Source organism: Meles meles, chromosome 16, assembly GCF_922984935.1.
Source record: "Meles meles chromosome 16, mMelMel3.1 paternal haplotype, whole genome shotgun sequence".
NCBI classification, from domain to species: Eukaryota; Metazoa; Chordata; class Mammalia; order Carnivora; family Mustelidae; genus Meles; species Meles meles.
Window position 1 is genome coordinate 67,609,070 of NC_060081.1, and position 22,111 is coordinate 67,631,180.

The 22,111-nt window shown below is 52.6% G+C and overlaps 1 protein-coding gene across 3 annotated transcripts; it reads left to right on the forward strand.

The window, feature by feature from the left end:
• The first annotated feature begins 1,110 nt into the window (after window positions 1–1,110).
• Window positions 1,111–20,899, forward strand: PABPC1L (poly(A) binding protein cytoplasmic 1 like). Of its 3 annotated transcripts, XM_045981243.1 has the most exons (15): window positions 1,111–1,341; window positions 3,039–3,232; window positions 4,616–4,731; window positions 6,832–6,971; window positions 7,179–7,273; window positions 10,039–10,176; window positions 10,488–10,583; window positions 14,907–15,173; window positions 15,905–15,989; window positions 16,616–16,744; window positions 17,284–17,387; window positions 18,412–18,505; window positions 19,729–19,859; window positions 20,297–20,371; window positions 20,755–20,899. In XM_045981243.1, the coding sequence occupies exons 1-14, from the start codon at window positions 1,149–1,151 to the stop codon at window positions 20,363–20,365; spliced, it is 1,851 nt and encodes a 616-aa protein (XP_045837199.1). In that variant the 5' UTR covers window positions 1,111–1,148; the 3' UTR covers window positions 20,366–20,371; window positions 20,755–20,899. The 3 variants fall into 3 exon arrangements, with proteins under 3 accessions (XP_045837199.1, XP_045837198.1, XP_045837200.1); XM_045981242.1 differs by having other exon boundaries at window positions 6,832–7,273; XM_045981244.1 differs by lacking the exons at window positions 15,905–15,989; window positions 16,616–16,744; window positions 17,284–17,387; ... (2 more) ...; window positions 20,297–20,371; window positions 20,755–20,899 and having other exon boundaries at window positions 6,832–7,273; window positions 14,965–15,129.
• The last annotated feature ends 1,212 nt before the right edge of the window (window positions 20,900–22,111 follow it).

Sequence of the window (22,111 nt, forward strand, 5' to 3'; positions counted from 1 at the left end):
ACTGTCCTCTGCCCTAACACTTTCTGAGAGCCTGCAGCACTGTTTCCTCATGGCATTTGCCCCCTTTCCTGAAAACTTCCACACTCCCATAAGGAGAGGGAAGAAATGAGGGTATTTTTCAGCCCAAGATTACTCCTGTAATCTTGTCCTGTGCCAGCTTGCTACGGTGGTGCACAACCAGACTCGTTCAGAGCTCTCCTGCCTGCCAAAACCACACTCAAGCAAAGATCGGTGGGAACCAGGAGAGTCCCTGTGAGGGGCAAGGGTAAATATGGCCCACAGATCATCGGAATTTTCTCTTAAATGCCCCCACACCACGGGTAGGTTGAGGCGGCAAGCACAGCTTGAGGCCACTGTCTCGGCCTTGTACTGTCAGGTGCCTCCTGTCCCCATAGAGTAACAGTGAAGCTTCCCGATGGAATGCTGGTGAAAGGGCTTAGTCAAAAGAAAGCTGGGGTGGGGTGGGGATGTCCTCTCAGGTCATGATCTCAGAGTTGTGGGATCGAGCCCTGCACTGGGCTGCACAGTGTGGATCCTGCTTAGGATTCTCACTCCTCCCACCACTCTCAAAACAAAATGGTGGGCCAGGAATATCCGGGAAAAGATGTTGGTGATAAGAGAGTCAGTGTCAAGGAAGGCCTTGGTCACAAATTCTCAAGTGGAGCCTTCAGTCCCAGGTCATAAGGTCGATCCCAGAGCGGGTGCTGGATTCCAGCTATCTTGAAAAGACGATTTCCAGGGGGAAGGTGCACAAGCTTTGAAAGTGGGTGTCTGGCCCGGGATTCTCCTCGTCTGTGAGACGCACAGAATTGCATCGGGTCCCTTACAATCCCTGAGAAGAGCGCCGTCGGGGAATGGTCTCTGGGAAATGGACCCAGAGACCCAGAAGGCAATGACCTTCGGGACTGGAACAAGCCCGGGTTGGGCTCTGACCCACGTCCCCGCAGCCCGACCCGCGTCCCCGCAGCCCGACCCCACGCCTGGTGGAGAGCGTGCCCCGCCTACGGAGGCGGGGTCCCAGAGGCCTCACCTGGGGCTGTTGGAGCGCTGAGGGGCTCCAGGTGGGACGCGGGGCGGGGCGGGGCGGGGGCTAAAGGGAGGGGCGGCCGCTCGGAGGAGAGGCCCAACGTGGCGCCTCGCCCAACGCCATGAACGCCAGCGGCCCGGGCTACCCGCTCGCCTCGCTCTACGTGGGCGACCTGCACCCCGACGTGACAGAAGCCATGCTGTATGAGAAGTTCTCGCCCGCCGGCCCCATCCTGTCCATCCGCGTGTGCCGCGACGTGGCCACCCGCCGCTCGCTGGGCTATGCCTACATCAACTTCCAGCAGCCGGCCGACGGTGAGCCCCCGGGGGAGTGGGGACAGACGCACAGACGTCGGGGCCGACCAGCGGCAGCTCGGGCCCACGCTGGCAAATCTGGCTGCTCCCACAGCTCTCATTTTGCAGCCAGGGAAACTGAGGCCCAGAGATACAGGGTGTTGGAAGGGGTGCTGCCCCTGAGACAAGAACGGGCAATCAGTGTGTGCCTACTGTGTGTCTTACTGGTGCTCCGTCTTACAGGGGACAAATATTAAGGCTGAATGAAAACAGCCAAGGGCTTTGGGGTTGGGCGGACCTTGGACTGGAAAGCCCGCAGCTGTGTGACTTTGAGCAATTACTCAGCCATTCCGAGTTTCAGTTGTCTGAGGAATGGGTATGGTACCTGCCTTTCTGCAGTGGTTGGGAGGATGAGAAAATCAAAGCACCTGGTGAGTTTGCAGGTGATGAGTGGGGAAAGCGGGAGAACTGGGTCTTGTGCTCACACCTTTCTCAGCTGCCCAGATCTGGTCTCCACTCCAGGCCCCAGACCCAGTGTCTCAGAGCTGAGAGGACTGATTAGTTTGTTGGGTGGTTAGGACCACACTGTTTGACGGTGGAGAGGATGAAGAGTGAGAGCACCATGTTTTGCCAAAGTTCGGTCACCAGGGTGTGAACTCGAGCAAGAGTTCACACTCCCCACCTCTCCATCTGTGAAAAGGGGTGAAGGCTTGTTCTCCAACAGCGCAGGAGGAATGCGCTATGTCTGTGAATATTTCCAGTATCCTTTGGTGTGTGGTAAAAAACCCTGGGTGGGTGGGAAGGGTTCCTAAACGAGGGTTTGCTGGGGTGGTTCTGCCTGTTTCCCAGCAGGTGACTAAACTGGATTCCAGAGCGCCTTCTCCTCTGCTCTGCTTTCCCCACCCCTGCCTCTAACCTCTTCCTCCAAGCCCTGCGCACTCTGGCCTTTCTGCCAGACTTCACAGATGAGCTACATGGAGCTCTAGGGAAGAGAAAGGATGTTGCGTCTTAGCTGGGAGGGAACGAGCTGTGGTAGGGGCGAGAGGATGGGCAGAGGCTGCTGTTTGCAGACACACTACCACTCCCCGAACTCCTGTTTTGTTCCAGGAAGAAAGTGTAAGCCCCTTGTGTTATCTTACTCAATTTTCAACCTGTCCGGCTCCCTGGGTAGCTAATGCCATCTCCCTTTGTTCGGTGTGGAAAAGGGGTCATCATCTCATCATCCCCACTCTGCAGGTGAAGAAACCACCTCAGAGAGGTGTTCTCCCCCAGAGCGCTACGTCTCGGGATTGAGTCTCAACTCGGCCCCTCGTTACCTCTGAGCTTTGGTTTCTCCTAACTGCTGCCAGTCTTTGTCTTATGGGCCCTCCTTTACATTTTCATCTACTCCGTGTGCTTTTGAACCCCGCAGTAGACCTTGCCCCACCACTGACCCTTCCCCTTTCTGAGCCTCAGTTTTCCCCTCTGTGAAGTGGGACTTCACAGTGAGGAGGTGAATGAGACCCCAGCAGGAAGGTGGGAGGAGTGCCGCGCACATTAATTCTTTCCGCGTATCTCCCCTTTCTTTCAAGTGAGTCCCAGACAGTGATATTTTTTGTTTGTTTGTTTGTTTTGTTTTGTTTTGTTTCCTTTTTTGCTTCCAATAAAGTACCTTAGGGCTCAGGGAAAGAAATACCCTTACTTGCCCCTTTTCTCCTCCTCCCCCCACCCCCGTCCAGCGGAGCGGGCACTGGACACAATGAACTTTGAAGTGATCAAAGGCCAGCCCGTCCGCATCATGTGGTCTCAGCGAGACCCCGGACTCCGCAAGTCGGGTGTGGGCAACATCTTCATCAAGAACCTGGAGGACTCCATTGACAACAAAGCCTTATATGACACGTTCTCCACCTTTGGGAACATCCTCTCTTGCAAGGTGGGTGTGCGTCCTTGCAGGGGAGGGTCTGTGTCAAATACCCGTGTGGCAGAGGGATCTCAAGCAGCGCCCCGCTTCACACCTTGCCGAGCTGTCAGCAACAGCCATTTCTTTAGCTCGTAATTCTGCAGCTGGTGGTCTGGGCAGTTCTGCTCTCGGCCGGCTCCTTCATAGGCCCCCCTGCAAGCTGACTGGCTCAGCCCTCCTCCCTGTGGTCTTTCCTCCTCCAGTGGGCTAGCTCAGGCCATTCCTATGACAAGGGCGGCGTCTCCTGGCATGCTGCGTGGAAGCTCACCAGGTGTCTTGAGATGTAAGCTTGGGACTGGCCCGCCTTTCCTTCCACTGCATTCTGTTGGCCAAAGCAAGTCGCGAGACAAGTTCAAATTCAGAGAGTGAGGACAGTAGACATGACAGGATGAAGGGCGTGGATACTGGAAGGCTGCTCATTGAGGCCATCAGGACAGTCAAGCCTTGAGGCTTCCTCTGGGCTACAGAGGATTGGACAGAAAGCTGGATGTGACCTGGGCGAGTGTCTGAGGCCCAACAAGGACCTGTTGTGGCTGTGGCCCAGGTTAGATGCAAGGCACACAGGGTGGGGCCTGCCCCAGGAGCTCGCAGGCTGGTTGGAGACAGTGAGACTTTTAGGAAAAGCTGGAGATTGGGCTCTGGGGGGGGGGAAGCCCAGTGAGCTCTGCAGTCAGAGGCTGAGGCTAGAAACCCACACCACATGGTTGCCCGGGAAAAGTTTCTGGAGCACGGCGGGAAGAGCACTAGACCCATGTAGTCGGCCAGCTGCTGAGAAGTCAGCACAACGTAGTCGGTCAGATCTTGGACTTTGGTGCTGACTGTCTGGGGTTCAAATCCAGCCTTTTCCACTTCCTGGCAATGTGACCTTGGGCCAGCTGTGTAACCTCTGCATACGTCGACTTCCTCTAAAAGAGGGCCTTAGTAGAACCTACCTCATAGGCTTGTCACGCACGGATTTTAAGTCTGATAATCTTCACGACATTGAAAGGACCCTGCCGCCCTGTTCCCCATCTAAAGTGGTAGCTATCACAATCAGAAACTTGGCCGGCTGGTGACCTTGGACTAGTCCTTCATTCCCATCTTCCCCAGTCAGGCAGTGGGGGCTCAGAGATTAAGAATTGCCTGGAGGGGCTCTTAGAGCAAATAAGACAAGAGAAGCCTGGGATCCCCTTAGCATGTGCTTAGCCCGGAGTGGGGCCCTGGTCTACGTGATTAAATCTGGAGGGAAGAGCTACTGGAGTCGAACGCGGTGGGACCCTGCCTGGGGCACAGAGTAAGCACACAGGTGGTTATTCGTTACCTTTGCCATTCTCCGTGGGGTGCCCCCCAACCCCATCCATCTCCTCTGTGGCCCAGGTGGTATGTGACGACCACGGCTCCCGAGGCTTTGGCTTTGTCCACTTTGAGACCCACGAGGCAGCGCAGCAGGCCATCACCACCATGAATGGGATGCTGCTGAATGACCGCAAAGTGTGAGTGGTGGGATGCGGGGGATCGGAGGCTGCCCGTCACCGCCTCCGGACGCCGGACACTGAGCTGCAGCCAGACCGCTGCTGGCGGGGTGACCTCAGAAGGGTCCAGTCCCTCAGGAGCTCCCTTTCCCCAGGGAGGAACAGGACTGCAGATGTTCCTAGAGGATTGCGCTGAGTACCTAAGTGAGGGGATTTTGAAATTTCGGCGGGAAGAGCTAATGGCCAGACCACCCCTGGATTCAGTGATGTCTGGTTTCCAGCCTGCTCGGCGTGGCTGTGAATTTTTTTTCTTAAAACGTTTGTGTTGTTTCTTGGGGTTTTTGGACAGGAAGGGAAGTAGGCCCTTAGCGTGCCATCTTCTTACATGTCAGTTCGCCATCCCCCACCACCCCCCGCCCTGCTACCGCTGCCGCCGAGGCAGACCCCCAGCTTCATGCTGGGCAGGGCCGGGGGGGAAGACGCTGGAGCCCATCTCCTTCCCTGGCTTGGATCCTGCCCACGGGACAACCAGCCCCGCGCTCAGCGCCGTGGAGGGAAGCAGGCTCTGGTCTAGTGGTTTTGTCCAGAGGGTCTCAGGGAGGCTCCCGTCAGTGAAACTGAGCCTGGCGGGCTCTCCCCGGTTCTCAGAAGGACGTGATCTTTGTTAGCTTCCGTTTGCCCAGGTTCACCTTTGCTACTCCGTGTTCTGTACTTTTTAATGCCAGCTGCCACTTGTTTGTGGTAGGTGTGCTATAGATGCCATGGAATTTTCTTACGTTTTCTTTTCTTTTTTTTTTTAAGATTTTTATTTATTTGTCAGAGAGCACAAGTGGTGGGGAGAGTGAGAAGCAGGCTCCCCGCTGAGCAAGGAGCCCGATGCGGGGTTTGATCCCAGGACCCTGGGATCATGACCTGAGCCGCAGGCAGATACTTAACCCACTGAGCCACCCAGGCGCCCTTCTTATGTCTTCTTCTTAACCTAGGATACTTTTCTGGAAGTGTTTACGTGAACTTGGAAATTATGATTTTGAAAATTAATATTTTCAGGGGCGCCTGAGTGGCTCAGTGGGTTAAAGCCTCTGCCTTCGGCTCAGGTCATGATCCTGGGGTCCTGGGATCGAGCCCCACATCGGGCTCTCTGCTCAGCAGGGAGCCTGCTTCCCCCTCTCTCTCTGCCTGCCTCTCTGCCTACTTATGATCTCTGTCTGCCAAATGAATAAAATCTAAAAAAAAAGAAAAAATATTTTCAGTCCGCCCCAGTAGTAACCATGGCTTGGCCCATGTCTGGTTCTCTCACCACTGCTTCTCTAGTGCGTCTGGTCCCTGTTACATGAACAAGCAAATGCCTGTAATCGGAGCTTCTTACCCAATTTTTTTTCTATTTTGTGTGGTTTTTAAAAAATATTTTATTTATTTATTTCAGTGAGAGAATGAAAGCGCACACAAGCAGTGGGGAGAGATAGAAGGAGAGGGAGAAGCACACTCCCTGCTGAGCAGGGAGCCTGACCTGGGACTCAGTCCCAGGACCCTGGGTTCATAACCTGAGCGAAAGGCAGACGCTTGACTGACAGAGCCACCCAGGAGCCCTTGTATTTTTTTTTTTTTTCTTTTTTAAAGTAATCTCTACACCCAACATGGGGCTCGAACTTACAGCCCTGAGACCAAGAGTCGCATGCTCTACAGACCGAGCCAGCCAGGCGCCCTTCATCCACAGTGTTATAGAAGTGCACACTGAGGCTCAGAGAGGTTGAGTAACTTGCCCAGGGTCACACTGCTAGGCCACTGCAGAGTGAGGATTGAGGCACTCATCTGTCTGACTCTCCTGTTCATGCTTGCTCTTCTCTCCTGCACACTCAGCTGCCTGGTGTATGGGAGGAGTTCCCTGTGCATTTGCCCCAAGAATGAACCCTTCTTAACCTTATGCTAGAGCATGAATCTTGGCTGTTGGAAGTGGTACAGCCTTGGCTGTAGTCCGTCTAGAGTATTGCCCTGCCCAGCCTCCCGAGGAGGGATACGGGGACCTTGGACCTGGCAGCAATTGACGCAAGTGACCCAGGGTTGCTGGGTGGGATGGGGGTGACTGAGGGCTGGCAGCTGCCTACCCCGTCAGTGTGTCCGCAGCTTCGTTGGCCACTTCAAGTCCCGACGGGAGCGGGAAGCGGAGCTGGGAGCGCGGGCCATGGAGTTCACCAACATTTATGTGAAGAACCTCCATGTGGATCTGGATGAGCAGGCCCTGCAAGACCTCTTCTCCCAGTTTGGTGGGCGTATTCCCCCAGGGCATCAGGGATCACTTTGTCCTCTGTCCCCAGGTTGGGCTGGGAGGAGGGGCACGTCCAGAGGCTTCCTGAGGAGGCAGCAGGGGGGGGCAGCACTGAGTAGTCCAAAGCCACAAGCGGGATGGGAAAGGGAGGGGAATATCCTGCGGCTTCCCAAACTCCCCTCTGAGCCAGGTTGGCCCTTCCCAGGGAAGATGCTGAGTGTGAAGGTGATGAAGGATGACAGCGGCCACTCCCGAGGCTTCGGCTTTGTCAACTTTGAGAAACACGAGGAAGCCCAGAAGGTAGGAGCCTCCCTGTGGCTCTGTTTCATGGAAGAGGCACCAAGCCAGCACTAGGAAGAAAGGAGATCAGTTGCAGGGGGCTCCAGCTGCTGCAAAGGAAAAGGAAGTCCCTCCCCAGCCTGGGCCCACAGCAGTCAGGGCTCTTCCTGCCTGTGACAAAGGCTGAAGGCTGTAGCCTCCTTTGGGTGCTTCCAAACCCTAAGGCCGACTGTTTCTCATAGGTTCTTGCCCACATGGGAGGTGGAGGGGCCTCTGAGACAGCCACTGCCCTCTTCTTGAATTGATGGTGGGACTCAGGTGGCGGAGGGGAAGCGCTAGGTGATTCCTTGCTCCCAGGTCTCTGCAAATGTGTTTCTCAAAATGTTTCCCTTCTCTTGCTCTTTCAGTTAATACTGTCCAATAGAAATAAATTGGGGGCCACAAGTGAGATTTAAAATTTTCCAGCAGCCACGTTAAAAAGAATAAAACAAACAACAAATTGATTTTAATAATGTCCCCTTCAACTTAATATATTGAAATTATCACTCCAGTATATATTCAATATAAAAATTGAGATATTTTACGTTCCCCTTGTTTTGTATTAATTCTTTGAAATCTGGTACTCCTGGCACGTGTGAACTCAGACTAGCCACAGTTCCAGTGCTCAGTAGCCACTTGTGGCTAGTGACTGCCATATTGGACAAGTGTGGTTTTAGACTACTTAGCGCTTACCCTGTGGGTTTCTGCTTATTCTTTGCCTCCTCTGAGAAGCGTCTTCTATCCTCATGCTTCTGGTGAGAGGCCCCTTCTGCCTCTCTCCATCAATAAGCCAGATCTCCATGTATAGAACTGTGGGTAGAGACTGGATCTTGTTTCACAGAGAAGTCTCTGGCATTGCACCTGCCAGTAAGTACCAGATACCCACAGGCTGAACACGTGAATGGAACGAGGTCACACCATGACAGAGCTGGAGTAATGCTTTCCTATCTGACTTCACACCCTAACACTCTTTCCCAGGCTGCTGCCTCCTTAAGACCATTGGACACGGGGGATCTCAGCTCATTGTGGATTCTGGCTAGAGAGATCAGGCCCAGTGCCGTCTTGATGGCAGCCGCCTCTCCCTGAGCACTTACCATGGGCCGGGCACTGTGCTAAGGGCTGCATACGCTCTCCTCTTTGCTCTACCAGCGTGGGTTCAACAGTTGCCACAAGGGTGTAGCTGGTGAGAGGCACCACTGGATTAGAACGTGCCCCTCTGACTCTGAAGCTTTGCTGTTAAGTGAATGGCCCCTTTCAAAAGGAGACCGCTTTTTGTGTCCTTGGACAAATCCTACCCTCTCTCTAGGCTTTGGTTTTCTCAACTGTAAAAATGACACGTTGGAGCTTCAGGGATCCATAGACTCCAAAATCTTAGAGACTTTGGCAATGACTTTTATACATTTTCTGTAGGCGTGAATTGTTTTTTTGTTTACAGTGTTCGTTTCAGGTGTGCAATATAGTGATTCAAAATTCCATACACACCATCATGTTTATAGTCGCATTATCTACAATAGCCAAATTCTGGAATCAGCCCAAGTGTCCATCAGCTGGCAGATGGATAAAAAAGATGTGTCGTGTGTGTGTGTGTGTGTGTGTGTGTGTGTACTTAAACACACTTAAAGGCACAGTGGAATATTACCCATAAAAAATTAACTATTGTTAAATAGGTGATGGGAATTGAGGATTTCACCTGTGTGGAAGTGTTGAATCACCATACTGTCGACCTGAAACTAATACTACAGACGTATTTCACCCATCCCCCACCCTCTCACCTCTGCTAACCATCAGTTCTCTATAGTGAAGAATCTGTTTCTTGGTTTGCCTCCCTCTTTTTCCCCCCTTGCTCATTTGTTTCATTTCTTAAATTCCACGTGAGTGAAATAATATGATATTTGTCTTTCTCTGACTATTTTGCTTAGCATTATACTCTCTAGCTCCATCCATGTCCTGGAAATAGCAAGCTTTCATACTTTTTTATGGCTGAATGATATTCCAAAACTATAGTCATCAAAATAGTATGATATTGGCACAAAAATAGATGCACAGATCAATGGAATGGATTAGAAAACCCAGGTACTTACCTTTTAAGACTGATGTGGAATTAGCAGTTCTTGGGGCCTGAGAGTATGTTTACAAGGATTTGCATATTTGGGTGGGGAAGCAAAAGTCACTGTTATGTGAAAATATTTTTTTAAGGACTTTGTGTGTATAAGAGAGAGAGGGAGCACAAATGGGGAACAGGGGCAGAGGGAGAAGCAGACCCTCTGCTAAGCAGAGAGCCCAATGTAGGGTTCGATCCCAGGACCCTGAGATCATGACTCGAGCCAAAGGCAGAGGCTTAACCTATGGAGCCACCCAGGCACCCCTATTTTTATTTATTTATATTTTTGCAAGATTTTATTTGCCAGAGAGAGTGAGAGCACAAGCAGGGGGAGCAGCAGGCAGAGGGATAAGCAGGCTCCCCACTGAGCAAGGAGCCCGATGCGGGATCCCAGGGTCCTGGGATCGTGACCTGAACTGAAGGCAGACACTTAACCAACTGAGACACCCAGGCATCCCCAAATTTTTAAAATCTATGTTTTCAAAAAGTGGATTCACTTTCAATGGCCTTTATCCTGGTTCTACTAATTCTCAGCCAGCGAGGCTGGCCCAGCTGCCAGGTGGCCCCCTTCAGGCCCGGATGCTGGGACTGGAGGCAGGGCCTCACGGGGGTGGTTACCATTTACTCTCTCCCCTTTCCCGGCCAGGCGGTGATGGACATGAATGGGAAGGAGGTGAGCGGGCGGCTGCTGTACGTGGGCCGGGCCCAGAAGCGGGTGGAACGGCAGAATGAGCTGAAGCGCAGGTTTGAGCAGATGAAGCAGGACCGGCTGACCCGTTACCAGGTGACAGCCCCCTGGTGGCAGCTGCTGCTAATGTGAGCATGTCTGTGTGTGGAGGGCCCTGAAGAGGAAGCCTTCCTCCAACAATCCCATGTCTGGGAACTGGGCTTTAGTGGTTGGGCAGCGGGTAGCTGTAGCTTCCAGGGGATGGGCGTGCTCAGTGATTGGGGGCCATGGGTGCCACGCAGGACTGGAAACAGGAGGATGGGTGGCCAGGGCTTCTCGGCCCCCCATGGCCTGCATTGGCCCCTGACACAGAGCAACCTGAGGTGTGGAGGGGAAGGGACACCCCCAGCAGTAACCTTTCTTTCTAGGGCGTGAACCTGTACGTTAAAAACCTGGATGACTCCATTGATGATGAGAAACTGAGAAAAGAGTTCTCTCCCTATGGAGTGATTACCAGTGCGAAGGTGAGGACTGGGGGGTACCTACAGGGGATGGAGACCCTTCCCCTCCTGTCCTCCTGCTGCTTGCACACCCCTCCCTCCCTTGTGGCTTCTGAGGAATTGGTGCTGAGCCACTCCTTTTAGAGTTTGGAGGGCTATGTCTGATCCCCGTTGGAGCTTGGTGGCCCTCTGCAGCCTTGTCTGCTCTGGAGGGGAAGAGGGTGTGAGTCCAGTCCCAGTTACATAGCTGGACTTATCGGGGCTCCCTGTAACCTTGGTTCATTCAAAAAGCATTTATTGAGTGCCTGCTGTATGCCAGATTCTAGAAATTCACATTTCAGAATTTCCACTGACTTTTGTTGTCTTCTGGATCTCAGTTTCCCCATTTGGAAAATGAGAGTGTTGGGCTATTTCCTTCATCATTCATTGTCCCCCATTTACTGAGCACTTACTATGAGCTTAGCCCACTTAGCACCTAGTATGTGATGACTGGCCGTTCTACTCAGTAGCTCTGTGACCTTGGGCCGATGTCTTCTGAACTTCACCTATACCATGAGAGTGTTGGGTTCGTTGGATGTTTCTGAACACTGGCTTATTAACCCCTCCTGGGGAGCTCTTACAGACAGACACCTGAGTCAGACAAACGGGAAGAAGATTTCACAGTAGGGCCTGGGCATCTTATTTTAAAGCTCCTCAGAGGATTTTCGGATAACCCAGTGTTCATTCCTTCCATACTCCTCCTGTCTCACCAGGGCCTCTGGGAAGCCTGTAGTAATGAGTTAGATGTGGTTCTTGCCCTTGCGTAGCTTCCAGTCAAGGGGGAAGTCGGATGCATCACCAACTCACATCTCTTTTAAGGTGTTTGTGGTGTGGGCTGGGAGTATTGGAGGCAGAGCTGTGGTACCTCAGGGGACCAGGAAGGAGGGCTTCCTATGAGAAGTGACAGTGGCAGAAGCATGTGGCTTGGCTGTAAGGAGGTAGGGACCTGCAAGGGGGCAGTGAGGAACTTTCCAAAGACATCAGTGTGAGTGGTGGGGCTGGAGACCCGCATATGTGATATGAGGGTCGGGTTCTTGGGAAGTGGTCTAGAAGGTCTTTGTCTGTTGAATCCAATTTCAATTTTTAATTTTTTTATTTTTTAAAAGATTTTATTTATTTGTCAGAGAGAGAGCGAGCACAAACAGGGGGAGTGGCAGGCAGAGGGATAAGCAGACTCCCTACTGAGCAAGGAGCCCATTGCAGGACTCGATCCCAGGACCCTGGGATCATGACCTAGGCCAAAGACAGACGCTTGGTTAACCGACTGAGCCACCCAGGCATCCCTGTTGAATACAATTTTAAATGTCCTTCAGGAAGTCTGGTGTTTAGGGCAGAGGTTCTAAGAATTTTTGAGTTAAGGATCTTTGAAAAAATGTCAGAGCTATGAGACATGTAAGTTAAGCATCAGTAAATTTGCTTAAACATTATAAAAAAGCTATCTGCCCTCTTTCCCAGCAAACGTGTACTTTGTGTAGTATGGTGTTTGAAAACTGGGATGTTCAATTTAGTTAGAACTAGGTCTAAATCCCAGTCCTACATTAACTAGCTATAGAATCTGAGGGAAGTGACTCTGCCTTTTGGACTCTGTTTACCCATCTGTCAAATGGGAGCAACATTCCCTACCTCTCAAGGTGTCCTGAGCACCGAAGAGCCTGAGTGCAGAGCACCTGCCCCCAGTAAGCCGTGAAATACCGATCTGATTATTCACATATGGTGTCTCATTTCCAGAGACTCACCGACCTCCGTGAGGACTCGCTGAGGGAAGGGAATTGTAAAAATTTGGGCTGCTCCGAGTTGCGGCACTATCTTGTTCATTGACCCACTAGGTTATAAAGTGGGGATTTTTACATACTTACCTGGCAGGGGAGATACCATGATCACAAAGTGGGGATTTTATGGATGTTTACATATTTCCATGATTTCGATTGTATATAAAATGCAATGATTATGAAAAGGCGTTAAGGCCTGTAAAGTGCTTACGACACTACCACATTTATAGTAAGCTGCATAAATGTATTTTATCATTCTTTACTATGGAACAGAAGTTCTTATTAACTTGTTCAGCAATACTTTTGTGCCAAGAAAATCTGGGTGATGAAAGCCTATGGATCCCTTCTGAGAATACTTTTTAGAGCATAAAAGAAAATTCAGAGCATGACGGAAAACCAGTTATATTGAAACAAGATTGCCAAAACACGAAGGTCAGCAGTAGGCACTTCGTTATTGCACCCAACTATAAGATCTAGGGAGGCAGCACTTAGCATAGATGAGATTTCGAGGGCAGCAGTGATTAGCAGGAAATGAAAATATTTTCTTTCTCTTCCTGACAAAATCCCAAGCACAGCCAAGATTCCCCTATTTTTGTTGTCTGTATTCACAATAGGAGGGAACCCTAATGTGAGAAAGGAGAGGCCATTTTTCCCCCCATCTGAGTTCACACAGATCCCCTGACTTCTGTCCACTGGCCTCCCTGGGCAGGGGGAGTGTCTGTGACCCCTCAGGCTCAGGCCCCCATGTGGATGAGTAGCAAAGTGCAGTTCGAACACCAATGATATAGAACATACAGAACATGGGCTCTAATAGAGAAGCGGATTTTTTTTTTTATTAAAGATTTTATTTATTTATTTGACAGAGAGAGATCACAAGTAGGCAGAGAGGCAGGCAGAGAGAGAGGAGGAAGCAGGCTCCCTGCGGAGCAGAGAGCCCGATGCGGGGCTCGATCCTAGGACCCTGAGATCATGACCTGAGCCGAAGGCAGCGGCTTAATCCACTGAGCCACCCAGGCGCCCAGAGAAGCGGATTTTAAAAGTATGTCAGTTCAAGTCCAAATGTGTGAGCCAGGCCAGTGTCTTGACCCCAAAAAACTTTACAAACCATACATGCAAGGCAGATTGGATCCTGGAAGAGAAAAATAATATTTATTAGAAAAACTAGTGAAAGCTGAATGAGATCTGCATTGTGGTTGATAATTAATAGTACTGTCCCAACGTTATCTACACATGTACCCGTTCACACTGGGGCAAGCTGGCTGAAAGATAGCCACTCTGTACTATTTTTGCAATTTTTCTGTGCATCTGAAGTTATTCCAAGACTTTTGTTTTTAAAGATTTAATTTATTTGACAGAGATCACAAGTAGGCAGAGAGGCAGGCGGGGGCATGGGTGTGTGGAAGCAGGCTCCCTTCTGAGCAGAGAGCCAAATGTGGGGCTTGATCCCAGGACCCTGGAATCATCTGAGCCGAAGGCAGAGACTTTAACCCACTGAGCCACCCGGCGCCCCAATTCCAAAACTTTTAAAAAAGATTATTTTAGTAGCAAAGGTAAGAACCTCTTCCCCAGACTACTAAAGAACTTGCAGAGGCCATGAACATTTATTAGAACGCTGCATTGGGTTTGAATCCTGGCTGATGTGTGTCTATAGGCTGGGTAACCCTGACAGGGGTTACCTACCAGTAAGGACTTTTATTTCTGCCACAAAGAAAATAGAATAAGTATAAAGTATAAATCGATTTTGGGGTGCCTGGGTGGCTCAGTCGGTTAAACATCTGCCTTCGGCTCAGGTCATAATCCCAGGGTCCTGGTATCGAGCCGCACATTAAATAAATAAATATATATATATATAATTATATATGTATATAAATTCCTTTTATATTCCATACAATTTGATTTTATTGGACTTTCTAGGAAACTCTTAAGAACGTTTCGTTCTTTCCCTGATTCCCAAATGAACCAAAGAATTGTATGGGTCGTTTAAAAAAACCAAAGAGTAGTTGAAAGGCAGATTTTCATCACAGGGACATCACATGACGTGTTTAAGATTGTGGCTCTGGCTAAAGAACCCTGTGCCCTGTTCTTAGATTTTTAGGCAAGCCTCAACTATCCTCTTCCTTCATGGTAGCCCATGTAATGTAGGTAGATTCCATTTAAAGCAGCTTTCCCGCACAGCTTAGGAAGACCATTTCAGAAAGAAAATGTAAAAATCCTGAAATGCAGCCGTTCCCACAGACTCTGGGGAGTATCCTGCTAAACAGCGAGCAGCCCCCCATTAGCAAGTGGCCTGGTCTCTGCCCAGTCACTCTCGAGCCCCGCTTTGTCCCCTGTGAAGTGGGAGTGGAGGTCCTCTCCTCATCAGGTGCGGCACATGTGACAGGAGAAGGCACTTCTAGTATCTGGCATGTCATGGGCCTCAGTCAATGTCAGGGGGACGGTTTCTCCTGGGCTCCTGGGGTAGGGGGGGAAGGAGAGGAGCGCCGCCCTCCGGAGTCTTCCTTCCCCATCCCCAGTAGACCTTGTCTTGTCTTGCTTTTAGGTGATGACAGAGGGTGGCCACAGCAAGGGGTTTGGCTTTGTGTGTTTTTCCTCTCCAGAAGAGGCGACCAAGGCCGTGACCGAGATGAACGGGCGCATCGTGGGCACCAAGCCGCTGTACGTGGCACTGGCCCAGCGCAAAGAGGAGCGGAAAGCCATCCTCACCAACCAGTACATGCAGCGTCTCTCCACGGTGCGGGCCCTGGGCGGCCCCCTCCTGGGCTCCTTCCAGCAGCCCGCCAGCTACTTCCTGCCCGCCATGCCCCAGGTGACGACCTGCCCGCGCCCCTTCCCTGACAGCCAGGTACAGCAGGAGGGCAGCTTCCCAGCTAGATGCGGGCTGTCCATGTGTTTCTGCTGGAAACTCGGCAGGCAGGCCGTTTTAACCCCATCTGTGAGGGGCGGGTAAGCGTGCCGCTGTCCAGCCCTTCTTCCCACCCAGGGAGAGATTTGGGTTCTGCTCAAAGAGACTCTCTGGGCAACTAAGCTTGAGAAACAATGCATTAAATAGAAGGGACCTAGCCTTCTATGCTGTACAACCCTGCACTATACACCTTACTCTCCCCTACTTAGCCTTTTCCCAGCTTAGCCGGTCCTGTCTCCCGGGCCGCCCGCCAACCTCTCTGCTGGAGATGTGTGCTAAGGAGGGAGCTCACGGGACTTAGATGAAGTGGAAATGTGCTGGCCGTTAGCAGCTTCCAGGATGACATTCCAGCTTCTTGTAGCAGTAGGTTGGGCTGGCACAGGTCCGAGTGGGTGTGTGACCATTTCATGCCACCCTTTGGGCTACCAGCTCTGATCAGGGGCAAGGATCCTTGCCCCAGAGGGTTCAGGGCTCACGGACAGCCTGAGCTGGGCAGCAGAGACATCGTCCCAGCTCGTGACGCCTCACTAGCCAGTCCCTGAATGGGGGCAGTGAAGTTCCTTTAGGGGTGTCTGGGAGGGGATGTGGTTTCTCACCTGCTGCCGACCCCTGACTGCCAGGCTTCTCCCTCACAGCCTCCAGCCCAGGCTGCGTACTATGCCTCCGGCCCCCCCATGCAGCCCTCCCCCAGGTGGACAGCCCAGCCTCCGAGACCGTCCTGTGAGTGACTCAGCTGCTGGTACCCTCAGCCAGACCCAAGGGGTGGGCCCTGTAGGGCAGTGTGGAACCAGGGGCTACAAACACAGGCTTTGGGGGCAAGCCTGGCTCTGCTACTCCCCTGGGTGTTAATTCGGTGTGTAATTCACTTCGAGTTTCCTCTTCTGAACGAGGTCTATATAAAGCACCATGCAGTGCTAAACTTGTAAATGACTTATGGGTATAGCCATCCTCTTCAATTAGCTCCCAAGAACGGTCTGATTTGGGGCCGTCACAGTGAACTCCTGGGGCTGTGTGGCTGATGGATGGCCCCTCCCTAGGAGGGGAGCTCACCCTGACTTGACAGTGTCTTGGGGCCCCGTGGGTGTGATCATGATGGCTATGCCTCCTGGGGACTCTGGGGCCTCTGGGTAGAAACAAGTTGGCTTTGTCATTGTGGATTTCCACACAGTCCCCTCCCCCGGAGTTCTGGGTCTGCCTGACTCGGTGAATTCACTCATCCTTTTGCTGAGAACGTTCTGGTTCCCCCTTCCCATTCCCTTCCTCACCCTGGAATCTTCAGGGTGCAGTGGGCCACTCGGATTGTCCTGTCCCGCCAACCTTTCTCTCCATGTTTTCTGTGCCACAAGCCACCTACCCTCCAGGTGCCTCCGTGGTCCGGCCACCAGCCATGTTGCGGCGCCCCCCGGCCCAGGTCGGCGGTGTCAGGCAGGCCTCTACCCAGGTGCCACCCCTGGTGCCCCATGCCCAAAGAGTGGGTGAGTGTGGGCAGGGCCAACAGGAATGGGGGTGTGTGGAAGGCAGGGCAGGGGCTTGGTGCCAGGTTGGCACAGGTGGGGAGTCAGCACTGGCCTCCATGGCGACCTTGGCTGTGCCACTGCCCCCTCCGAGAGTAGAGCTGACTCTGGAGGCTGTGTGGTGTAGGGGTTCGCGTGGGCCTTGGAATCCCACAGACCCAGGTCCTGGGGCCAGCTCACTCTGTGCCTTGCTCGCTCTGGTCACCTCCTCTTCAAAAGAGGGATGAAAATAGCCCTCCTGTTTGGTCGCACGGGTCAATGAGATCACACATGCCAGGGCTTAGCCTCGGATCAGAACCTTAGTGAGCATGCAGCGGCCGTGAGCAAGGTTGTGGATGTGGGCTGTAAGGCGATCCCCTCCGTTCCTTCATTCGGCAAATGTGTGTACATCTATGTGGCAGCCTCCTGGCGGGCACGGGGCTACTACGTGAACGTGTGTCTTTAGGCTTTGTGGCTTTAGATGGCTGTGAGGGCTTAACGCACCTGCTTATTCCTCACAGCCCACATTGGTACCCAGACCACAGGAGCCAGCGGGGCAGGATATTCTACCCCAAGCGGGCCTCTCCTGACACACAAATACTCCGCAGCAACACACAACCCTGGGGTAAGGCTGGCCTGACTGCCCTCTTAGTCGGGGCTCCAGGGGGGTTGGCTCAGAACCTTGGCTAAGGCATTGGAGGTATTGGCCCTCTCTGGGCCTTTTTTTTTTTTTCTTTTCTTGAATTGTGAAGTTTCATTTGCTAATGTGTACAATCAAGAAACACTCCCGCTGGGGCACCTGGGTGGCTCAGTAAGTAGAAGCCTCTGTCTTCAGCTCAGGTCATGATCTCAGGGTCCTGGGATCGAGCCCCACATCGGGCTCTCTGCTCAGCGGGGAACCTGCTTCCTCCTCTCTCTCTGCCTACTTGTAATCTCTATCAAATAAATAAATAAATAATCTTAAAAAAAAAAAACAAACACTCCCCCTTACTAACAGAAGGAGGGAAATGTCCAAGATCACATTTGGTTTATTAATTATGATTTGCTCTGCCTGGGTTATTAGCCAAATTAACCTGGATTTCATTAATATTCAGTGTGGAGCAACAAGGAAAGCTCTTCTAGAATGGGATTGATTAATCTACAGTACAACTGAATATATCTATTGTCATTAAATTAAAGAGCTATGTATTTCTCTCTCTGCCCAAGTCCCAGACTTGGCGTTAGCCTATCCTGTCTAGAATTTCAGTGTGTAGATTTCAAAGTCTTTCTTGCAAAACAAACAGGTGTCCTCTTTAAGTGGCAGAATGCTTTCAAAGTTTCCATGGTGTTGGAGGGTCAGGCGTACGCTGGGGATACGGCTGTAAAGGGTGACAGTAAGTGCATTATTTGGCACAAAGTAGTCACTTTCCTTTGGCAACACTGAGGCGGGGCCCTTCATAGGTTCCTGGCACGGTGGAAGGCATCTGAATTAGGGTGTGTCTGGCCCACTGTGCCCTCGTTAGGGACGCTATCCCACCCGGTGGTCCCTACTTTGCCACTTGCGGCCTCTTCCAGAGCATTCCTGGAGGCCCGTGCTTCCAACAGGGTAAGTGACACGAGGTCTTGCAGTCTGCGGTGGTTAAGGGACGTGTCCCCGGCACTGTGTACAGGTGGAGGAGCCCGCTGTGCGCATCCCGGGACAGGAGCCCCTGACGGCGTCCATGCTGGCCGCAGCACCACTGCACGAGCAAAAGCAGATGATTGGTGAGTGGCTGGTCCCCCTACCCTGGAGGGGAAGCAGTGGCCGAGGGGTGGCCAGCCTGGTGGGAAAAGCCCTGAGTGGAGGTCAGACGTGTAGACAAGGTCCAGCGTTGCCGCAGACCCACCTGCTGGGTGACCTTGCTCACGTCGCCTCTGCTCTCGGCCTCCCCGCTCTCTTGTCTCAAAACACTGGTCTAGGTTTCTTCAACACAAGGCCCACGACAGGCTGGAGAGAGCCCAGCTGAGGGCAGATCGGGGGTCAGGAGCCCCAGGGTATGGTCTTGTGTTTCTGCCAGTGGGTGTCACAGCTCCTCACCTCTCCTGAATGGGAAGAGGCTGTCCCCATGTGTCCAGCTCCCAGTGACCACTGCGGGGAGGCGGGAAATAAGTGTGCATGGGACAAACACCCATTCCCTGCTGGGCTAGGAGTTCCCTGTGCAGATCTTCCCCAGCCCACTGTCTGTGAAAAGCCCTGCCAAAGGATGCCACTCGCTGTCGAACAAATGACCAGCTTGCTACTTACTGGGTGTCAGGTTCTTTCCTCCGCGGCCACCAAGATGTCCAGAACCTCTCTGAAGGTCCCCTTTGCCACCACCCTGTTTCCTCAGTTCACCTGGGGTTCTGCCACTTCCCACTGCTCAAAGGAAATCCTCCACAGGCTTCATGGAGGCAGGAAGCTGTTAGCCGTTCCCTGTAAACCTCTTCACTTTCCTGGTGGGAAAACCTCTCCCACCCCAGCACCCTAGCACCGCGGCACCCCAGCCTGGCCATACCCTACACGCATTGCTGAGTGGGGTGCCTCCCACCAGTGCTGGGCGCTGTCACTAGGAGTCCCTGATGGTGGAAGGTGAATTTATCTTGTGCATGTGGCTCCCCCTGCACCCCCAAAGTCCAGTCCGGCATTAGCGTATCTTATCTAGGATTTCATTGTGTATATGGGAACTACTTCTTGCAAGACGAACAAGAGTAGTCTTTAAAGCCCAAGTCTGTGTCCGACCCTGTGTAGATGCCTTCACCTAGAATATCAAATTTGATTCTTGAAATTAGCCTCCGAAGCAGGGTTTGCTCCGCATACTTTACAGTTGGGAAAGAGGCTCCCAGTGGGGCTAAGGGACGGGGCGAGCTCCCAGATGCCTCACTGCTCTGTTCCACAGTACGCACGCCTTCCCCCCCCCCACCCCACCCATGCTTGGGCTGCTGGGATATCAGCCGGCTGTTCTGTACAGGTGAGCGTCTGTACCCCCTTATCTACGATACCCACACCCAGCTGGCGGGCAAGATCACGGGCATGCTACTGGAGATCGACAACTCGGAGCTGCTGCTCATGCTGGAGTCCCCAGAGTCCCTCAATGCCAAGGTGGTCTGGGCCCTGGGTGACAGGGTGCCCTGCAAGGGCAGGAGGAGAGCTTATGACAAAGACTTCTAGAAGAGCTAACTACCAGGCGCGGTGGCTGGGACGGTTTCCCTTTTTGCTACTGCCAGCTCATACTTGCTGAATCTTTGAGCAGGCGGGGAAAGGGCTTAAGGGTTTGCTATTTCAGCCCTTCCACATTCTCTGCAGCTGCACGTGCAAGGTCTCGCAAGGTCTTGGTACAGAGAGCAGAGTTCTGACAGAGTCTAGGGCCACACACCTGTCTTGAGAAGGTGACTGCGGGTTTCCGCTTGCAAGCCCCAATGCTATGGAAGGAGGGCACTTCCAGTACCTAGCAGGCTTAGACAGTGGGGGGCCAGGGCTCTGCCAGGACCCCGCTGGGCAGCTGCACTAACTGCCATCCCCCCGCTCGTGTCCCATAGGTGGAAGAGGCTTTGGCAGTGCTGCAGGCACACCAGGCCACAGAGCTGACGACTGTGAATGTGCTCTGAGACCAGGTGGGTGGCCGGGGGTGGGACAGACGGAGACAGAAGCAGCTGAGCCCAAGAGAAGCTGGGAAAAACCAGTCAGGGATTGACTTGCAGAAGCTGCGTGGCTGGCTTTCTCTGAGGCACCAAGGAGTTTGGGGGAAGCTGTGATGATCAAAGGAAGAGGACAGACGGTGTGATTAGATTGAGTGCTGACCACTGGGCAAAAAGTACAGATGTCCTCCTGTCAGCTGTCCTGCCTGGCCTCCCTGGGAAGAGGCCGGGCTGCCCCTGGGCGTTGCCTGGCTTCACGCTTCTTGCTGGAAGGCCTGGCTTGGCCCGCTACCTTCTTAGTTGAAGGCCGGGAGTCTGCCAATTGTGAGAAACATTTATTCCTATCCTTTCATCCCCAGAAAATGGAATCCTCTCTCCCCCTGGCTGATGAGAGAATGGCGTTTCCTGATGAACCGTAACTTCTTTCCCCCTGGGGCTGTATGGGTACTTGAGCTGTGTGTGTGGAATGAAGGCTGGACACCCCGCCAGCCTATCACTTTTTGCTTTGTGCATTAAAAGTGCTGCAAACTCTGTCTTGTCTAGAATAATGTTACACAATCCCTCAGTCAGCTGGAGGCCAGCGGCAGTTGGTGCTTCGGGGGAGGGGGGATACCTGCGCTGCCGGGCACTCAGCCAGGTACCCAGAAACCTCTGCGTGTGTCAGACGTGGGCACCTGCAGCTTGAATTCCTTGTCTCCGTGCTGTGTGAGGGCCGCTGCTGGGTGCGCTTTGGGGAGCTTCCAGATGGTCCTGCTCTGCCCCTGCCCCTTGTCTGGTGTACACACCTTCTCCCCCAGCACTTCGGGTGTCTGCTCCTTCCAGCCAATCCCAGCCCAGTCAAGCCCCCACCCTTTGCTCTGCCCCACCTCCCTCAGGCACAAGAAGGCCTCCTGTGCCCACATCTGGGCACATTATTATCACTGTCACATACCATTATTCTAGAAAAATCCCCACAGAATTGCTTTCAGATACCTTCCCTAGTCCTGATTTTATCTTCTGTGTGTTCATTAGTAAACCAAAGTGCTTGCCTTCTAGACCTTGAGTAGAAAGTCAGTCAATTGTGAGGCGATGTTACCACTACACCTGCCTCCCGTCAGTTAAGAGTCTTGCCTGAGAGGTGACAATAAAAGGGGCACAGCTCCCCGCTCTGGCCCCTTGGCCATGCGGCACATGGGCCTGTGACCCCTAGAATCTGCTTAGTTCAGGGGCTGTGGTAGCTCACAGAGCAGAAGCTCCTTCTTCAGAGCTCGGAAGCAGTGTGCTTCCAGCTGAATGGCGCTTGACGGGAGCAAAGGGACAATGGAGGGGCGCCTGGGTGGCTCAGTGGGTTAAAGCCTCTGCCTTCGGCTCAGGTCATGATCCCAAGGTCCTGGGATCGAGCCCCGCATCGGGCTCTCTGCTCCGCGGGGAGCCTGCTTCCTCCTCTTTCTCTGCCTGCCTCTCTGCCTAGTTGTGATTTCTCTCTGTCGAATAAATAAAATATTAAAAAAAAAAAGGACAATGGATTCCCTCTGCTCTTAGGGTCCTCAGACTGCGTGCTGCTCCATTAAGGGGAAAACACATTGGGCGCCTGGGTGGCTCGGGCAGTTAAGAGTTTGCCTTCAGTTCAGGTCATGATCCAGGGTCCCGGGATCAAGTCTCATGTCAGGCTCCCTGCTCTGTGGGGAGTCTGCTTCTCTCTCTGCCCTTCCTCCCACTTGTTCTCTCAAAATCTTT